Source organism: Archocentrus centrarchus (assembly GCF_007364275.1).
Source record: "Archocentrus centrarchus isolate MPI-CPG fArcCen1 chromosome 18 unlocalized genomic scaffold, fArcCen1 scaffold_23_ctg1, whole genome shotgun sequence".
In the NCBI taxonomy this organism is placed as follows: domain Eukaryota; kingdom Metazoa; phylum Chordata; class Actinopteri; order Cichliformes; family Cichlidae; genus Archocentrus; species Archocentrus centrarchus.
This window is the reverse complement of record NW_022060145.1, coordinates 8450964-8469988: the sequence shown is the minus strand read 5'-3', so window position 1 is coordinate 8469988 and position 19025 is coordinate 8450964. Positions and strand designations below refer to the sequence as shown.

Below are 19025 nucleotides of genomic sequence, written 5' to 3'. Positions count from 1 at the left end.
CACAGGGGGGAGAAGGAGAGGACATAAAAATGAATATTTGTGACTGCAGTGACAGTATTCATGAGCAAATCTGTCTCGACTTTGAGTACCACTTTAGCAACCTCAATAACCATCAACACACTCTTACAAGAAGACCAGCATTTTATGCATGGGCACCACATTCAGCCACATTCACTGGCCTGAAAATACAGTGTGATGACCTTGGTGAAAAGGCACACCATCTTTTCTGTAAAAGAAGTCTTAAACACAGTTTAATAAGACTGCTCAGCACAAATTGTCAATTAAATGAAAGATCTGAGAATCATTTATGGGAAATTCCTATTTGTATTAAGCAGCGCTTTGGTTGACTCCTAACTATAATTTTAACTTCTAAATTTACATTTAACTCAAACAGCAACCTCCTGCATTGAAAAATTAAACTGATGTGAAAGTGCAGAAAACTGCAGTTCTTCAAATGGCCACTTGAGGCTGGTTCCAAAAGTAAGTCCGGAAGGCAAATGAGAAGTTAGAAAACAAACAAACAAAACAGCTTTACAGCACCTTTACAAAAAAAAAAAAAAATTACAAAAAACTGTTTTGGTCTCTGTAGAAAATTTGCTGATTCATAACAATTGTAAAGGCATTTGTTCTCAAACTTTCAAAACCTGAAAAAGAAAAATCACACAGACCACAAAATATATTTTAATCAATAATTAACATTACAAAAGAATAAAAGATTTTTTTTTGTGAAGTAAATTCAGAAAAATAGCATCAGCAAATCATTGTTTGACTATTTTGTCTACCTAAAACATCTTTAACCTGGTTTCATGCTTTCTTTTTGCGAACATACGGTTATATAGTAACCTGGGTTCTCTGAGTAGAGAGACTATCTCTCCGAGCCTATCCTCCTTTGCAGGCACGTTTTACGGCCGAAACCTAAGTTTGAAAATAAAATTAAATGACTAGCGGTCATACGTGAAAGTACGTGTGAATTACATGTTTGGTTCTCCGGCAAATCTTGAAGAAATGCATAAATACGTATTTTCTCAGATTTCAGAAAAGTCTATGAGGACTAAAATGCATTAGATGCCACAAGAAAAACTTAAACATTAAATAAACAGACTGGTTCTAACATAGCACTTTTCTACTGTACTTCAGCACTCAAAGTGCTTTATATAACATGCTTCATTCACACCCATTCATACAAGCACTTCAGTATTTTACACAAGGATACTTTGGCTTGCCGACTGGAACAGCCAAGGACTGAGCCAACAACCTTCAGATCAGTACAGGACCGCTCTACCTCCTGAGCTTCAAGTCAAGTCTTATCTGAGAATCTCAGAATAAAGAAACTTCTACTTCAAATGATAAGGTTTTGTTAAAACATAAACAAAAAAGATGAGCATTCAACAAAATTAGGCATTTATTGATGCTCGTCTGCATTTGAGACTACGTATGGGTTTTGTAGGCTTTCAAAGTGACTCAAAATCAGTGTGGCTTTGCTCTTATGTGAAAAGACAAGACAAGGCCTTTGTTGTTGCCTGGAGAATGTGACAGTTTAAGATATGTAGCATTCAAAATGAAGGTCAGACCCGTGCCTTTTTGAGTTATAAAAGAGTGGCTTTTTGGTTTCACGAAAACTGTTTATGTTCCTGTTTGGGAGTACCAGACATTTATGAGTGGCAATACATTTTGTGGCAACACATTTTTGTTAGTATGAATGTTACATTTCCTGGACTTTTAAAACTTTATACCTGAAGTAAATGTAAATTTAGATCTGCCGCTTTAAGTCTGACAAACAATGACATTACATTTATTACACAGTTGGCACATCAAAAGCATCTGATAAAAGCAGGAGCTGCACAGATCCATCATTCTTTCAGTACCATCTGGCAGCTGCACTCAGTATTTATCAATCTGGATTACACATACTACCTTTCAGTGAGAGTTTTAGGTGCTAAAGCTACATCAAAGCAAGAGATACATGTATGGAGGAAGGCAATTAAAGGATAATTCCCCTCTGGCTCGAGTACCACTGCAGCTGTCATGATAAGAGGACCGACATCTAATCAGATGAGACAGCTTTGAAAATAGGATGTCGGCACCTAAAAGGCTAAAATACAGATTTAACATCTTAAGCCTTGAGTTTTAAATGGTGCATTTCTGGCTAAACTACGGCTGTAAAAACTAAAACTATGTAAAAAACCATGTATGTAAAAATGCTGGCTCTAAATTCACAGATTCACGTGATGAAATTACCAACTTTAAAGCAAAGATTGAATAAAAAACATGTATACAGCCTGATACAAAAACTGTTTTTGTCCCTATAGTTAATTACCAATGAAAAGCCAATAAATCACTTAAAAAACTTGTCATAATCACTCAAAATTGAACTGGTTTTAGAATGATGAACAGATGAAACTGTACTTAAATATTTTGGTAGAAAAAAAAAGCCTCTCTGTAAGTGTCAAACCAAGAGCTCTTGGAGTCTCATTTGAACAACTTAAATGCCCTTAGTACACATTATCACATTAGCACACTTGTAGTATGCCAAGGTGTCACTGATCACTCATTCTCCTTATTCCAAACAGCTGTCACAAGGTTCTTTGAAACTTTCCCTGTCATCTCAGTGAGTGACTGGAAGGTTAAACTGACAGCGCTGGGCCTGGAAAATGCTCACAGACGGACACACTTCCATTACAGTCTCCATCGATTATGGCGTCGACGCTAATGCAGCAGCTAAGTGGAGGCTACCAGGTGGGGCGCATAGCAAAACATTCCTGTTTAGTACAGCAGGATAAGGAAAGGGAGGAGCAGGAATCTGACAGATGATTGATGGCCTGTCGATCGCTTCAGAGGCATGCTCAGATTTATGACAGGGCCCAGCCTGTGGCGCATGGCCGCCAAAGCCATGCGCTCATTGATCATTTTATTATCTACACCCCCAATGGATGGGGCACAGCTGTGGAGGGAGTCAATGAGGGCACTGCAGGAAGAATCCTGATGCCTTCTGCCAATGCTCCACTGTTTTTGTGTGGTGATGGGCCACTGTGTCTCATCTTACAGACATACTGTCAACTCCAAAGGTGTACATGAGCAAAAACTGAACTACTTGTCAACAGCAGATTATTTCAATCAAACCAAATGAATACTTAAGTACTTTTTGAAAGCTGTATTTGCAATGTAACAGACTCCTGTGCTATAACAGTGTTTTTACAAGTACATTTAAAGAAGTTAGCTCTGCAAACTTTTAGCTGAATAACTAGCATTCCTACAACCCTCCCCAACTATTTTGCCTTTCAAGATGATTTGTAATACATTACCCATCCAACTGTTTTGTTCAGTAATTACCCTAGGGAGTGTGGCACACAACTGTGTGCATGAGCAACGAGTGAGAGATTAAGTATGGTGAGAATGAGCCGACCGAGGGAGTAAAGGAGCAAAGAGAGGTGGTAAGAAGCAAAAGGCTGTTAGATCGTCCAGCTGTCAGCAGTGGAGCTGCAAAGCAGGCTGCTGTGGTGACACTTCCTGCTGCCACACTGCCCGCAGGGAGGGAACATCTGCCGGTGGCTGAGACGTTAATTTCGGCGGTGTTGAGGCTCCCGCCGCCACAGTATGCTCAACTTCACACGCTGTGAGGAGGGAAGGGCCAGAGCTGTATAGGAGCACAGACCTTTACACCTCTAAAAATGTAATCTTGTTTGGTTCTCATGCCCACTTATGATATTTGTGATAGCGCACAGCTGCAGGCTACCAACTTGTCTTTCCCATTTGCCCTGTAAAAGAAATAATGCCGGAACTCGTCCCACCCACACATGTCCACATGTACAGATGAATTAAACTACAGGGATTGGACAATGAAACTGAAACACCTGGTTTTAGACCACATTAAAAAGGGCCTCCTTTTGCGGCAAATACAGTGTCAATTCGTCTTGGGAATGACATATACAAGTCCTGCACAGTGGTCAGAGGGATTTTAAGCCATTCTTCTTGCAGGATAGTGGCCAGGTCACGACGTGATGCTGGTGGAGGAAAACGTTTCCTGACTCGCTCCTCCAAAACACCCCAAAGTGGCTCAATAATATTTAGATCTGGTGACTGTGCAGGACATGGGAGATGTTCAACTTCACTTTCATGTTCATCAAACCAATCTTTCACCAGTCTTGCTGTGTGTATTGGTGCATTGTCATCCTGATACACGGCACTGCCTTCAGGATATAATGTTTGAACCATTGGATGCACATGTCCTCCAGAATGGTTCGGTAGTCCTTGGCAGTGACGCGCCCATCTAGCACAAGTATTGGGCCAAGGGAATGCCATGATATGGCAGCCCAAACCATCACTGATCCACCCCCATGCTTCACTCTGGGCATGCAACAGTCTGGGTGGTACGCTTCTCTGGGACTTCTCCACACCGTAACTCTCCCGGATGTGGGGAAAACAGTAAAGGTGGACTCATCAGAGAACAATACATGTTTCACATTGTCCACAGCCCAAGATTTGCGCTCCTTGCACCATTGAAACCGACGTTTGGCATTGGCACGAGTGACCAAAGGTTTGGCTATAGCAGCCCGGCTGTGTATATTGACCCTGTGGAGCTCCCGACGGACAGTTTTGGTGGAAACTGGAGAGTTAAGGTGCACATTTAATTCTGCCGTGATTTGGGCAGCCGTGGTTTTATGTTTTTTGGATACAATCCGGGTTAGCACCCGAACATCCCTTTCAGACAGCTTCCTCTTGCATCCACAGTTAATCCTGTTGGATGTGGTTCGTCCTTCTTGGTGGTATGCTGACATTACCCTGGATACCGTGGCTCTTGATACATCACAAAGACTTGCTGTCTTGGTCACAGATGCGCCAGCAAGACGTGCACCAACAATTTGTCCTCTTGTGAACTCTGGCATGTCACCCATAATGTTGTGTGCATTGCAATATTTTGAGCAAAACTGTGCTCTTACCCTGCTAATTGGACCTTCGTACTCTGCTCTTACTGGTGCAATGTGCAATTAATGAAGACTGGCCACCAGGCTGGTCCAATTTAGCCATGAAACCTCTCACATTAAAATGACAGGTGTTTCAGTTTCATTGTCCAATCCCTGTAAATTCTTCATTGATTATTAAAAAAAAAAATCAAAGGATACAATTTCAGTTGCTAAAAAGATACAGAAATATATGTGTATGTAAGTCTTGTAAAAAGGATTCCAATGCTACAGTAAAATTGTTTTGATGTTGTGTAGGTGGACTGCACAATTTACTGCATGTAAATATGTAAAATTTACATGTTGTATAGCTTAAATCCTGAAATAAGATGCTGTGCACATGCAGAGGGCAGTGTGAAGATTTGGAGTACATGAAAAGGCGAGAGGTCACAGGACAAAGGTCACTATCCTGATGGCCTGAGGGTGAAAGCTTTTCTGTTCTCTGTTCTACTTATGGCTACATGTGCTTATAAATGTTTAACCCTCATCCGACATATTTAACATAAACTGGACTGCTGACTGGGGTTCCTGGAGACCCCAAGAATAAATTACTGTATGTAGCAAATATAACTGCTAAATGGGAAGAACAGCAAAACATATTTCTTCTCAAAGCGTTATATGTAAATAATGTACTCTAAAGAAAACAATCGTTTATTATTTTTACAAAGTTACAGTTAATTCACATATGTTGAAAAATGAAAATCTACACTTTCCTTTAATAAAACTTGTAGCTTTTTATCTCAAGTACAATCTACATTAGTACTTATTTATTCTTTCACTCTGGTATCACTTTGTTTTTGTCATGGTTGGCTGTGTGGCTGGAGCGGGTAGACCCCAAAACGCAGGACTCAGGAGAGGGTGAACTTAAAGTGATTTATTGGGGATATAACGGAATACAAAAATAAACCTACACTGGGAGAAGCTAAACCAAAACCTGAGGAGGAGCAGGGAGACACACAGCGAGGGAACACTGAAGACGACGCGACAAGGAACAGATGAACACTGAGGGCTTAAATACACAGCAGGGAGCAACAGGTGAAGCCAATGAAACTAATAACAGGGGAAGCAAACTAGACACAAAGCACAGGGAACACAAGACTGTCAAAATAATACAGGAAGTGACTAACCAAGGTGCACGCAGACTACATACGGGGAACTGGCACACAGACACGGGGCAGAGTCACTAGTCACAACGCTAGGAATAACTCAACATGAAAACACAGGAGGTCAGGGTCAAGACATCATGACAAAACAGACAAGAGCATGGAGCAGGGGAGACAGAGACAAAGGGAACAAGAACATCAAAACACACTGGGAATTAAACACTCAGGGAAAATAAACTAAAAACACAAAACGCTGGGCAGAAGGCCCAGGACCATGACAGTTTTCAGTCATTTCTAGTAAACATTATTTGTCCTGTATTTATAAAACCAATCAGGGTCACTTTTACCCCAATATAAAATAACTGAAATAAACACAAAACCAGCCACCCCAGAGATGTAATGTCTCCAGCATGTCCTGGGTCTGCCCCGGGGACCAGGAAGCATCCTGGTCAGATGCCTGAAATATCTCATCTGGCTCCTTTTGATGTGGAAGAGTACTGGCTCTACTCTGAGTCCATCCTGAATGGCCGCTCCTCTAAGGCTGAGCCCATAAACCCTTAAGAGGACACTCATTTCCACCACTAGTATTCATGATCTCATTATCCAGAGCTCACAGCCATAGGTGAGGAACGCAGCTCGATCGGTATATCAACAAATTCACTTTCATTGTTAGCTCTGTCTTCCCCACAACAGGCCAGTGCAACGTCTGGAGTGGGAGACTGACAGACAGAATGGTGTGGTCTTGGCAGTGATGCCCTCTCCCCTCACTCATGAACAACCCCCAAGATAATTAAACTTCTCTACTTGGGGCAGCAAATCATTCTTGACCCTAGAGCGGCCACTCCACCCCTTTTCCAACTAAGAACCATGGTCTCAGATTTGGAGGTGCCAATTCTCATCCCAGCTGCTTCACCCTTGGCTGCAAACAGCCCCAGTGCAAGCTGCTGGGCGTTATGGTTCTGTTGACTTCATTGAACAGAACCATATCATCTGCAAAAAGCAGAGACTAGACCAGCAAACTCACCATCCTCCACCCCTTGGCTGTGCCTAGAAATTCTATCCACAAATATTCTGTGTAGAATCGGTGACAAAGGACAGTCCTGGTGGAGTATGACACCCAACATGAACAAGCCTGACTTGAGCAAACTGTCACTGTGGTTGTACAGGGACTGGAAACAACTCAAAACAATGAAGCCTAAACACACACTACAGACACTTACAGCACACAATCTGGCATGCTGGCTGTTATAGGAGGAACAAACACTTATCTTATCTTATCTTCCTGTCTTTGATTCAAGAGTACCACCTTTTTGCAGTAGATCTTCTAGCTGAGCATTGGACAGTCACATCAGCAGGTGGAGTTGTCCTCACTCCCAGGAGGGTCACTGCTGCTCAGATTGGGGCTTGTACAGTAATGTAGCAGTATCAGCTCTCCTTTTATGCGTAGCATGACGAGGGCATACCACAGCTATCTCAGGTACAGGAGATCCAGCTACATCTCCAATGTTCTCATAATTTTGAGCTTGGGAAGTCCCCCATCCATATAACAAAGGCAGCACTGGCATCTGAATCTTTCTTCTTTATAATGACTGACAGAGTGCCCCTACCACCCTTAATACTGTGTGATACTTTATTTTAGGCCCCATGGCAAATATCAGGTGACTAAATACATAGTAAATAGTTTGAGTTACAAGTAGTTCAATTTAATTAAATAATCTAATACACTGAACTACTTAGTCAGGAGTTCCCTGGGACAAAAAAAAAAAGAACTAATCGAAGCACTGATCAAACAAAAATGGAAAACACCTTTGGGGGTCTACATAGACCCCAGTTGGTAGGATGAGGGTTAAATATAAGTACATGTTTCAGAAAAAGACCAAAATAAATCAAGCACAAATAAGAAAATGATGGAAATGACTGGAAAAAAAACCTAAAAATGTATAATGCACCAAAGTAACATACCTTAGTGAGGTCACAGATTCTCAGAAGGTCACTCTGGGCTTTGCCTTCATACACCCGCACTCGTTCCCTGGCAACATCAATATCCTCTTCCTCTGCAGGCAGTGACTTTCCTGAAATAAGTCTAGCAGAGAGAGTCAAACACAGTTGGCATAATACCCTTCATTAAAATTAACATGAACTCGTGTGACAAATTATCTTGGTCAAAGTTTAAGCTCAATGAAACAATCTCTGCAATTTTCATAAATAGCTGAAGCCCCGGGCATTAGTTTCTATGGCAACCTCACTTTTAGAGTGCTAAACACTACAAGAAAAAAGAAAAAAGGAAAAAAAGAAAAAAAAAGGCAGCGATAATTAGTTAGAATTCGCCAAAACACATTTTCAGTGCAACAGATGTTTCATATGAAATCAATACACAGCATATTACTAATTCAAACAGCTGAGAATAGGAGATAATTTGTTTATCTGACTGAATAAAAGGTTTGATGAAGAAAAACCTTTTTTAAAAAAAAAAGTTTCCTATAGTCACCTTGGTTTGCAAAAGAATTTATACTGGATGAGGAGTGTTATGGCAAACATGACAATTCCCTGGATGGACATGGCGCAAAGGTTCTTTCCCACCATTTCCCAGCTCAGCGGGTCCTTGAAACGGTCTTCCCCTGATAAGGAAATTAGCAAATACACACAAGACAAAGCAGGTAATTACTGTACATAGATTATTTCCACCTTTCATGTCGCAGTAACTTCCAGCCTGTAACAACAAGCCCAGAGGATGAGTTAGAAACACTGTCAAAACAAAAAGAAATTGCCAGATTGTGTTTTCTTTCATGGACACACAAATATATCTTTGTCAGACATTAGTGGAAAGTTGGATTTTGTCAGCACTTTGAAGTGTTTCTGAGACACATTCATTGGTGAAAGCCAGCAGTTTAAAAAGCCACTTAGCCTTTGAATGAAAAAAGAAAAATGCTGTCACCTATGGCATGAGAAGAAATTGCTGCCATCCTGTACTTTTCATGTTGAAGCCTTTTTTTGGCTAATGAACATGTAAGTAAACCGGTGACAGCCCACCACTCTAACCATTATCATATCCACGCTCTCTCCCTTTCCTCTTCCCCTCAGCTTCTACAGCCCTTGAGCCCAGGGAGGGGGGTGGCAAGAAAAAACGAAAGCGCTTTCAGTCTCATTCTCGGGTAAATAGCCCCTTTCCACACTAGCCCTTTTAAGTTGTGATTGCTTTTCTCTTCCTTCTCTCCACCGCCGCCACAAATGATTCCTCAAACCACTATTTCCTGCTCCATCTCTTCACAGATAAGACCCCTTTTCCTCTTGCATGTGCCTCTCTGCTTCTTGATGACCCCCTCAATACCGGCTCCACCTCCACAAGCACCATCCCGCTTTTTTTTTTTTTTCTCCCTCCTGTCTAAATTTAACTCATGCAGAGAGTGCAGCTGTAGTGGACATTAGGGAGTTATGTTTTTGGTCAAATTTTTGTTTTTTTCAAGGAGAACCAGCATTTGGAATGAAACAGCACAGTAGCGATGACGAAACATGTGGTCTGAGTGTTATTTAAAGGTTGAGTACAGGATAAAGTGCCACATTAAACCTCCATCATGGATTTTTTTTGGTTTTTAGATCAGCTGAGACACACATTTCCAACAATGTTTTTTTTTTTTTTTTTTTTTAATGGCATTCTGATAATTTGGAGGCTCCAGTAATGTGCTAACAAAAACAGCAATGTGCCAGTGTAAGTAACATAGCACCAGAGCGGTGCAAGACTACAAAAAAATAAGCAAACAATAATGGGTGAATATGCTCCAAAATCTGGTTATGCAAATGCTTTGTTTCAAAGATACACATAATGTTGGATATTTATTGTGGGTATTTTCAGGCAGTGCACAGTCCAATTGTGTTTGTTTTCGTTTACTAAAAGACAACACCGACGTTCGCGAGTAAAATGGAAGAAATCAGTGGCACGACTTGCTCTAAATATTTTAAGAGGCACAAAATATAGGCGAGCAGAATGGAAATTTCTACAAGCAGCGTGCTGTGATAAATTAGGTGCTGTAGCTGACTACTGAGTGAGGGGAAACTGCGTCTGGTAAAATCAGTAGCACTTTCAGGCACAGAGTGAGATAACCATGTTTTAAAGGTTTTTTTTCAAAGCATACCAGTGCTCATTTTTGTTAATCCACTTTACACGCTGAGCTCCTTTTCTCTGGTCTCTTTCACTCACCATGCATTGCCTTGTATATGTCGCTGTTTTATGCCATTAACTTGTATCTTTTCTGTTCTGTACTTCGGGCTTTTTCCCTCTCTGAACTCACTCTCCTTCACCTTTCTGCAGATATGTTCTGCCTGTTTCTGATCTGCGGTTATTGGCCCCACCATCCTGTCCAGTGTTTATTGTCTGTTGTTACTCACACACTCATCATTTTTCACTCTGCTCTCCTCTCACCCCAACATATGGCGGTAAGACAGCTGCCCCCATTTGAGACTGGTTCAGATTTTATCCTGCTAAAAAGGAATGTCTGCCAAGTGTTTCCTTAAGAGGAGACTGTTGGGGTTTTTTTCCCTCTAAAATACTGTAAGGTATCAGCCTTACTATGCAAAGTACCCTCATCCAGTTAGGTCCAAATAAACCCAACTGGACGTCATCTAAGGGTACTTTCATTTTGCCTCCGTACAGCACCACAGTGGATTTAAAATCAAACAAGATGTGACTTTCAGACTTTCAGCATTAACTGTTCAAGAATTACATTTTTATGCATAACCCCCCATTTTCAAGGGGATTTTATATATATATATATATATATATATATATATATATATATATATATATATATATATATATATATATATATATATATATATATAATTGAACAAATGAACATAATTTGAAATATTAGGATTGTTTTTAATATTTGGATTAAAATCCTAAGTCTTAAAACCCACGAATATCACCAAATGTTGTGTTTCCTCCCTTTGAGATGCTGCTAAGCTGTTTTACTGTTGCTGCGTTTTTGCGGGTCTCTACCTTCAGTTTGGTGTTCAGTAACAGAAAAGTGTGCTCTGTTGGGTTGAGATCCAGTGAATGACTTTTTTACTGAATAAACTCCCATTTCTTTGCCTTCAGAATCCCTTGGGTTGGTTTTGCAGCATGCTTTGAGTCATTATCCAATTGCAGTGTGACGCACCATCTGATCACTTTTGCAGCATTTGGCTGAGTGTGAGCAGGGAGTGTACGCTTCAGCCTATGCACTGCCTCATGTTTGGCAGATGATATAGTATGCTACGGATCATGATGTGCTCTTTTCCTTCTCCATACTTTACTCTTCCCATCATCCTGGTACAAATTTGTGTTTTAATTCATCCAATGGTTTTTATTTATTCATTTATTATTTTTACAGAGCTGGTTCAAAGGTCATTCAGATGTTTTCTGGCAAAGTCTAATGTCCCTCTTACTCTTGAGTGTAATCAGCTGGTTTGCACCTTGTTGTAAACTCTCTGTATTTCCATTCATGAAGGCATGTCTTGATTATAGACTTTGATGATGACACACCTACATCCTCAAGAGTGTTCTCGACTTGGTTAGATGTTGTGAAGTTATTTTTCTATAACCATGCAAAGACCATCCACTTTCATCTGTGGTCTTTCAGGCCTTTTGGTGTTGCTGAGCTGGCCATTGCATTCAGTCTTTTTAAGAATGCACCAGATTGTCAATTTGGCCCTTCCTAGAGTTTTTTCTGTCTCTCTGACAGGTTTATTTGGATTTTCTGGCCTAATGATGGCCTCCCTCACTGGTACCAATGTCTGTTTGGACCTTGTATTGAGAGTTCCAGTGAAAATCTACCAAACACAAGTTCAACGCTTGGACTCAACTCCAGTTTTTTGTTTTTTTTATCTGCTTCATTTGTCGTGAAGTAGTGAGGGAACAGGCCTCACCTGCCCATGAAACTAGTTGTCAGTCAAATGTCCATTTACATCTGAGCATCTGAAAATCAGGGACTTTAAAAAAAATGACTTTAATTCCTAAATAGTTAATGCAATACTTACAAACCACATAAATTAAAGCTGAAAGTTTACACTTCAATCACACCTTCACAGACCCACCGTGGTGGTGTACAGAGGCAAAACTGCAAAAAGATGTGATTGTGAAACAGTTGAATGTAAAGATGGGTGTTTTTTCTAGCCTTTCTGTATTCCATGCTGTGTCCATGTAGTGTCCTCTCACCAAAATTGCTGAAGAGTGTGGCCATTGCCTGGTTCTTGGCCATGTCAATTAGCCCCCTGCCCAGACAGAAATGTGGGAATATCAGCAGCACCTGCTTCACTATGTTGTTGATGTGGGTGATATTCTGTTGAGGAAAATGCACACAGACACACAAGATAGACATTAGTGGCATGCGGAAGTTCTGGATATTTAAACGCTGACTGGGAATTACATAGCTACAAGCTCAATATGTCGACAATCCAGGCTTGAATCGGCAGAGCCAGAGCGAGAGGTTTGGAAGATAGCGCGCAGCTCCCTGAAGCAAGTGCAGATAATTAACAAACATGCTGCACTGTACTTGCGTGCTGAGCACGCGGCTCCAAATAGCACGCCGAGGGAGCGCAGAGCATCAAGGTTCATCTACCTTCTTGATGCTGGAATTTAGGAGACGTTAGGGAACATACTGTGCGATCTGCGGGGAGGCACACATACAGTACAGTTCAGTATGTGCAAACAAAAACAGATGAATTGACACTCAGGCAAGCAGATGTTCATCCTTAAAATCATAACTAAGGCTAGAAGGAACACCCAGAGACCTAAGAGTCACAGGTGGAAAAAAAAAAACCCCAAAACACAGGCGCTCTGTCTTCTTCTGGTTCTTCTGATAAAGTACACAACAGCAACAACGACATCAACAAAAAGGCAGAAACACAAAGCCAAAGCATATTGTTTCAGTGTTTCACAAGGCATAGGCAGAAATAAAAAGTCTTATCTTGACAGGGTATTTCCTTGCTACAACTTCTCTTCCTTTCTAAAATTGTACAGTCCCTTTCTCCCCCATTCGACCTGCCTGTAGTTAGAATCTAGTGACAGCCTAATAAAGCACAAAAGCAACATTTAATTAAATTAAGACACAGTGGACGAGGCTGTAACAAACTGGCACAAATAAGGAAGGAAGCGAAGGAGGAAAGGGGGGCAAAATAGGAGAAAGCAGAGCAAAAGGACAAAATATTACTGTGGTTTTGTGGCTTCAAAACCAAGTTCATGCATTATGCATTGTGCTCCATTGCTGCATAGTCTTCAAAGCTCTTGCATACATGGATAGAGACTACAAATTCATCATTTCTGTTTTTGGACAAGCCTGCGAGATTAGGTGGGGTGGTGGCAAAGGTGCAATTTGTTAAAGCTGTGTGCAAGATTTCCAAATGATGGCCATTATTGTCACAGAATTTATTCATGGATGCGTGTAACTGCTGTGTGAAATTAGTTTCAGTGACTAAGCTTTCAATTGGCAGTTACAATGAGAGCATGAGGCCTTATGAGTCTGCCAGGCCTAATAAAAAGCCAGATTTAAAGATATTTCAGTCTGCAATTTTACTGGATGTCAGCTTATTTTGTAATTGCAAGAAAAACATGACACTACTTAAATAAGACAACATACTTTTTCAGATATTAACAGGTTCGGAGGTAGGACCGTGACAGAGAGGGAAAAACAGACAAAGAAAAAAGTGTTTAAAGTAAAACCATTGGCAAGACCGTTTTTTTTTTTTTTTATTTAAAGGAGGTGTGTTCTAGCTTAACGAATGGAAACAGTGAAGGGGGCGGTTAGCCGGAGCACATTAAGAATACATATCCTCTTGCTTTAGTACCTTACTGGAGTCCTCAAGCTAGCCCCTTCCTGTCTTCATCCTAAGCTAACCACATGCTGGTTCCATATTCAGCAGACAGATGAATTACTGATCTTATCTCGCTTTTGCACTCTTGCTTTCCCTGCTTCTCTTATCCCACATGATCACTGGAGCCATGAACAAATCTGATCACAAAGGGGACAGAGATACTACTGTATAGTAGCTCCAAACATAGCTAAAGATGTACAGTCAGGCTAAAAACAAAGTACACCCTCTATCAGTTCTATCAGGGCTTTAAAAATAATCCGGTCTTTAGCAGATCTTAAAATTAGGTAAATACAACCTCAAATGAACTATAAAACATGAAATATTACACTGTCATTATTTATTTAACAAAAACTAAGCCAAGATCCAGAAGCAGTATGTGAGAAACTAAGCATACTCTTGCTGCTACCATAGGAATTAAGAGGGCAAGTAACAGCCAGGTGCTGCTAATCAAACACACTTGATTAATTGATCATCTCTATAAAAGCAGAAGTTCTGGCAGTTTGCGGCTCTGGTGTCCAAGAAGGAAAGATATCAGCAATGATCTTAGAGAAGTAAATGCTGCTGCTCATCAATTTCAGAAGGGTTATAAGGTCATTTCCAAAGAATCTGAAGTCTATCTGAAGTCATCTACAGTGTGAGAGATTATTCAGAAGTGTAAAAAAAGATAGTTGCCACTCTTCCCAGGAGTGTACATCCCAGCAAATTCACCCCAAGGTCAGACTGTGCAATGCTCAGAGAAACTGCAAAAAACCCCAAGACCTACATCTCATCATGTTGAATGTTAAAGTTCATGACGGTACAGTTAGAAAAAGACTGAACAAGTATGGCTTGTTAGGAAGGGTTGCCAGGAAAAGCCTCTTCCCTCTGTAACAATTAGACAACACAGCTTAGGGTTTACAAAGTTGCATCAGAGCAAATCACAAGACTTGTGGCTCAATGTCCTTTGACCAAACAAGTCCAAAATGGACATGTTGGGCCATAATGCACAGATCCATGTTTGGAAAAAGCCAAACACAGCATGTCAGCACAAACACCTCACACCTACTGTCAAGCACGGTGGTGAAGCAGTCATGATTTGAGCAGGACCTGGGCACCCTGCAGTCATAGAGCGGACCATGAACTAATCTGTATACCAAAGTACTGTAGAGTCAAATGTGAGGCCATCTGTGAGACAGCTAAAGATTGGCTTAAACTGGGTCATACAACTGGGCAGTGATCCCAAAGCAAAGCAGCAACTCTACAACAGAATGACTGAAAAAGAAAAGAATCGAGGTGCTGCGATGGCCCAGTCAAAGTGCATTTTATCCTGATATCTAAAACCTTAGAATTGATAGAGGGTGTATTTTTCTTTTTGCCATGACTGTACGGTGATACTTTGTAGGAAAGGTCCTAGTCATCAGCCTCGTCTTTGACAAACTAACATTTAAACAGCAAATGGAATGCCCTTCAAAAATTTTGAGAAGAACACAATCTAACTTAGACACAAGAAAACATACACTTAAAGCTCATGATCTGATTTGGGCCTGTGCATAGTTTAATATATGGTTTTTGTTTTGTTTTGCATCACTGGCCTAGTTCTCTCGGGCAGATCTAAGACCATGATGAAAAGGTCTCATTGATCAGGATGTCAAAGCAAACCTTCAGATGTCTTTAGATGTCCAGCAGTAATTAATCATTTCTTTTATCTACATCTATACATTTTCTTGAGGACCAGAGGGTACGAAGAACTGCAATAGCAATGCATAGTTGATGCATTTTGGTGCAATTTGGTGCAACGTGTTATAGGTAATATCTGTAGCTTATAATAATCTCTTTTTCTCTTGTTTTGTTAGTATTTTTTCAGTAACCAATTATTTGATTAACTTTACCAACAGTAGATGGAAAAGAGGACATTTTTTCTTGCAACAAAAAACAAAACGAAACACATTTTTATCCCCCAGGATGTTCGCAATGTATGTAACCGCTCAAATACAAGCATCTAGGGATTTACTAAAGGCACCTCTATTCTTTACATTCAACAGTGAACCTATACAGAGATAAGAAAGTCAAATAAATAAACAACAGCGATGACCTTGGCTGAAAGCAGCCCATCTGTCTGGCAGAGGAATGCAAAAAGCAGCGAGACCTAATTTGAGATCAATACATGAAATAACATATCTTCTCCTGACTGGGTGTTCATCAAGGAGATCTAAGAGGTTCTTTGTCGTGGATGATGAAACACTAGACAATTTTCCCCCTTGCGTTTGTGCTAGATGCCCATAAATCATTTTCAAATGGTTTTAAAGGTGGTATTGTCTGCACTGTGCTTATCTGACCCATATCCCTACACATGCTTATTCCCACAGCGTGGCTTCATTCATAACGCTGGGAATCACAATGAAAGGAGACAAACAGGATGTATGGCTCAAACAGTTGGGGGAAGATATTTTCAAGAGATGATATTCATGTGTTTTTGAGTTACTGTAGTTCCTGTGGAATGCTGGGAGTTTTTGTTATGAGGAATCGACTACATTAAACCGCTGCCTTTTTTAAACACTGTGTCAGTAAATTCTTCTGGACTTGAAACAATGTACTCCAATTACATTACATGAGGTAAGTGGTACCTGGCTACACTACCACACCTACACATTTATCCTGGAAAATCTATCTCTGCCTGCGGTTATCTCTTAGTGGCACGTGGTGGAAGTATTGACTCAGACAGTGCTTCAAGCGTACAAGGCAGGCTGGGATTGATGCAATCCACGGGGAGTTGGACAGTCCTGAGGGGAAGAAAATCTCCCATTGGTCTCAAGACAAAACTAGGGCACCAAGTCTATAACACTGCAGCTCTGCTTTCCCACTCTTCTACTTTTTTTTTTTTTTCCCATTTTTTTCCCCTGGAAAAATGATGCTATGCCCAAAAGGGATCTAGATTCACCCTGTGCTTGAAAAACAGAAAACAGACCGAAGCCAGAAGCTTTACTTTTGAGCGACACTGTTTAACTAATGCCGCCGCTGAGGAGTCTGAAAGTGATGAGACGAAGCTTTGAAATCGTAGAAGCTGCAAAAGGAGAAGACTGGATTGAGCTGTCATGTGCAGGATCTGCCGTTTCTGGTGAACTGGAGCACGTCGGGGCACTGTCATATCTGCGTTAGCTAGTTTGTGAAGAGTCTGTTCCGAGGAGATATCAGCTCTGAACAGAGGAGAGATGGAAACTTGGAGGGCTGTAATGCGCGCTGATTGATGCTGGACCCATCAGACTCTCTTATCAGCGGCAAAATCGAGCCAGATTAGCAGAATTATCTCGGACCCCTGTCCCTGTCAAGTCTCAGAGAAACACTATCGCTGTTCCTAATGCCTCGAACAAGAGGAGTGGGCCGTAAATCCGTCCCTTTACACTGCCTGTGGGCAACATGCTGTCCATTAAATTATCAACAACGGCGCCCTTTATGAGTAATACGCTCCGCTAACACTGTATCAATAAATAAAGAGAATGCAGTCACAACAAAATGGCAACAATGACTTTCTTGGAGGAGAGACGCGCCGAGTGAAAAATACAAATTGATAATGAATGTTGGTGATAATGAAATCACAATGCAAATGAGGCTGCCTCATTAGGAGACAGGAAACATCCCATGCCATCACGGACCGGCGCCAGAGGAAACATCAAGTCACAGGCGGGCGTGTCGGAGGGGGCAGACCGTGCAGAGTCTTTGAGACAACATTACGCCGCGTCTGAAGTGCCGGATCGGGGATGTGGGAGACATTCTTATGAAGCATCAGATGTATGTGCAGCTTGTCAGAGTATTGCGCTGTTGCGTCTGTTGACAAGGAATGACTGATCAGCACGAGGCTAAAAATATGAGGTGAAAAGAGAAAGAAAGAGTGGGTGATGCATGGGAATCATGCAAATTACAATTAAGGCTACAAATCCGTTTAGACGTATTGAGTTCAGAGAAGGATATCAGAAAAGTGGGGAAATGGTAAATAACCCATTACTCCTGCCAATAAGCAACTGAGGTTCTGCTATTCAGAGTCCTGACTGTTACACAAATTGTATATTCAGATATTTTTTTGGAAGAAATTTTATTTAAATTCTAATAACAGTACAATGACTGACAGCATCTCACACTCTCTCTCTCTCTCTCTCTCTCTCTCTCTCTCTCTCTCCAAACCAAGCTCTCGATTTCTTATTTAGCTCGTTTTTGGTGTCTTTGTCTTTTGATTCCACTGAGACTGGAGCAGCTCGCAGTTAAAATGAACACTTGCTGAAAGATGGATGAGGAAAGTTCTCTGAAGACCCAATTCTCAGCAAATGATTTAACATTAAAAAGAATAGGGAAAATAATTCCTTTGAAAAATCCTTGAGAGGATAAAGGAAATATATTAAAAGTTATACCAGGTGGGCACACACCCCACCCACACGCGTGAGGAAGCCTTTGCTTCGAAAAACACAGGGCGTTTATCTGTGATTCAAGTCAATTAGCCGTCCGCTGCTATAGCTCCCGCATAAATATCATTTTTATGCAGCCAGGGGAGCCTGAAAGTCTGTGCTGGCTGTTTCACAGGAAGTGTGTCGCCTGTCGTGTCAAGAATGTGCATGTGTGTCTCTTTTCCAGCCACTCTGTGTGTGTGTGTGTGCATGCGCGCTTGGGTGAGGATGGCACTTACCTCATCATTGAAGAGCTCCATGATAAAGGTGGCCACGCTGCTGTTAATCCCAATGAAGAGGTTGATGCAGGTCAGCGCCACGTAAGCTGTGCTGGGCACGCTGAAGATGAAGGAGAACGGGTACATCATAGGCGTGATAGACCAGCTAAAAAAAGAGCAAAACAATGTTACAAAGACAAGCAGAGGGGGAAACAAGAATCCCCAGGCCTCATTTAAGTGAAAATATAGAAGTTTAAATTACAAAGGTGATCTCCACTGTGATCCATACTCATTAAACTCTCCATGAGGGTAATCGTATAATGGCAAATATCATGTTAGACGTTACTGAATCCTTGCTATTTTCAATTCATGAATGCACATTACCAGGTCAGCCGTACCATTTCATGGCACCACCAGCCTTTTCTGATCATTTGCATTTTCAGTAAGTGACCCATAAAAGCACTGCAAACTAAATGCCGCCTACAC

The 19025-nt window shown here is 41.1% G+C and overlaps 1 protein-coding gene across 1 annotated transcript in view; it reads right to left on the bottom strand.

Moving 5' to 3' along the window:
- Positions 1 to 19025, bottom strand: part of LOC115775067 (phospholipid-transporting ATPase ABCA1) — a 173421-nt gene that overhangs the window by 29450 nt on the left and 124946 nt on the right. The window contains 4 exon segments of the mRNA XM_030722513.1: positions 8024 to 8144; positions 8550 to 8679; positions 12255 to 12378; positions 18561 to 18705. Of these exon segments, the coding sequence (XP_030578373.1) occupies positions 8024 to 8144; positions 8550 to 8679; positions 12255 to 12378; positions 18561 to 18705 (520 nt within the window).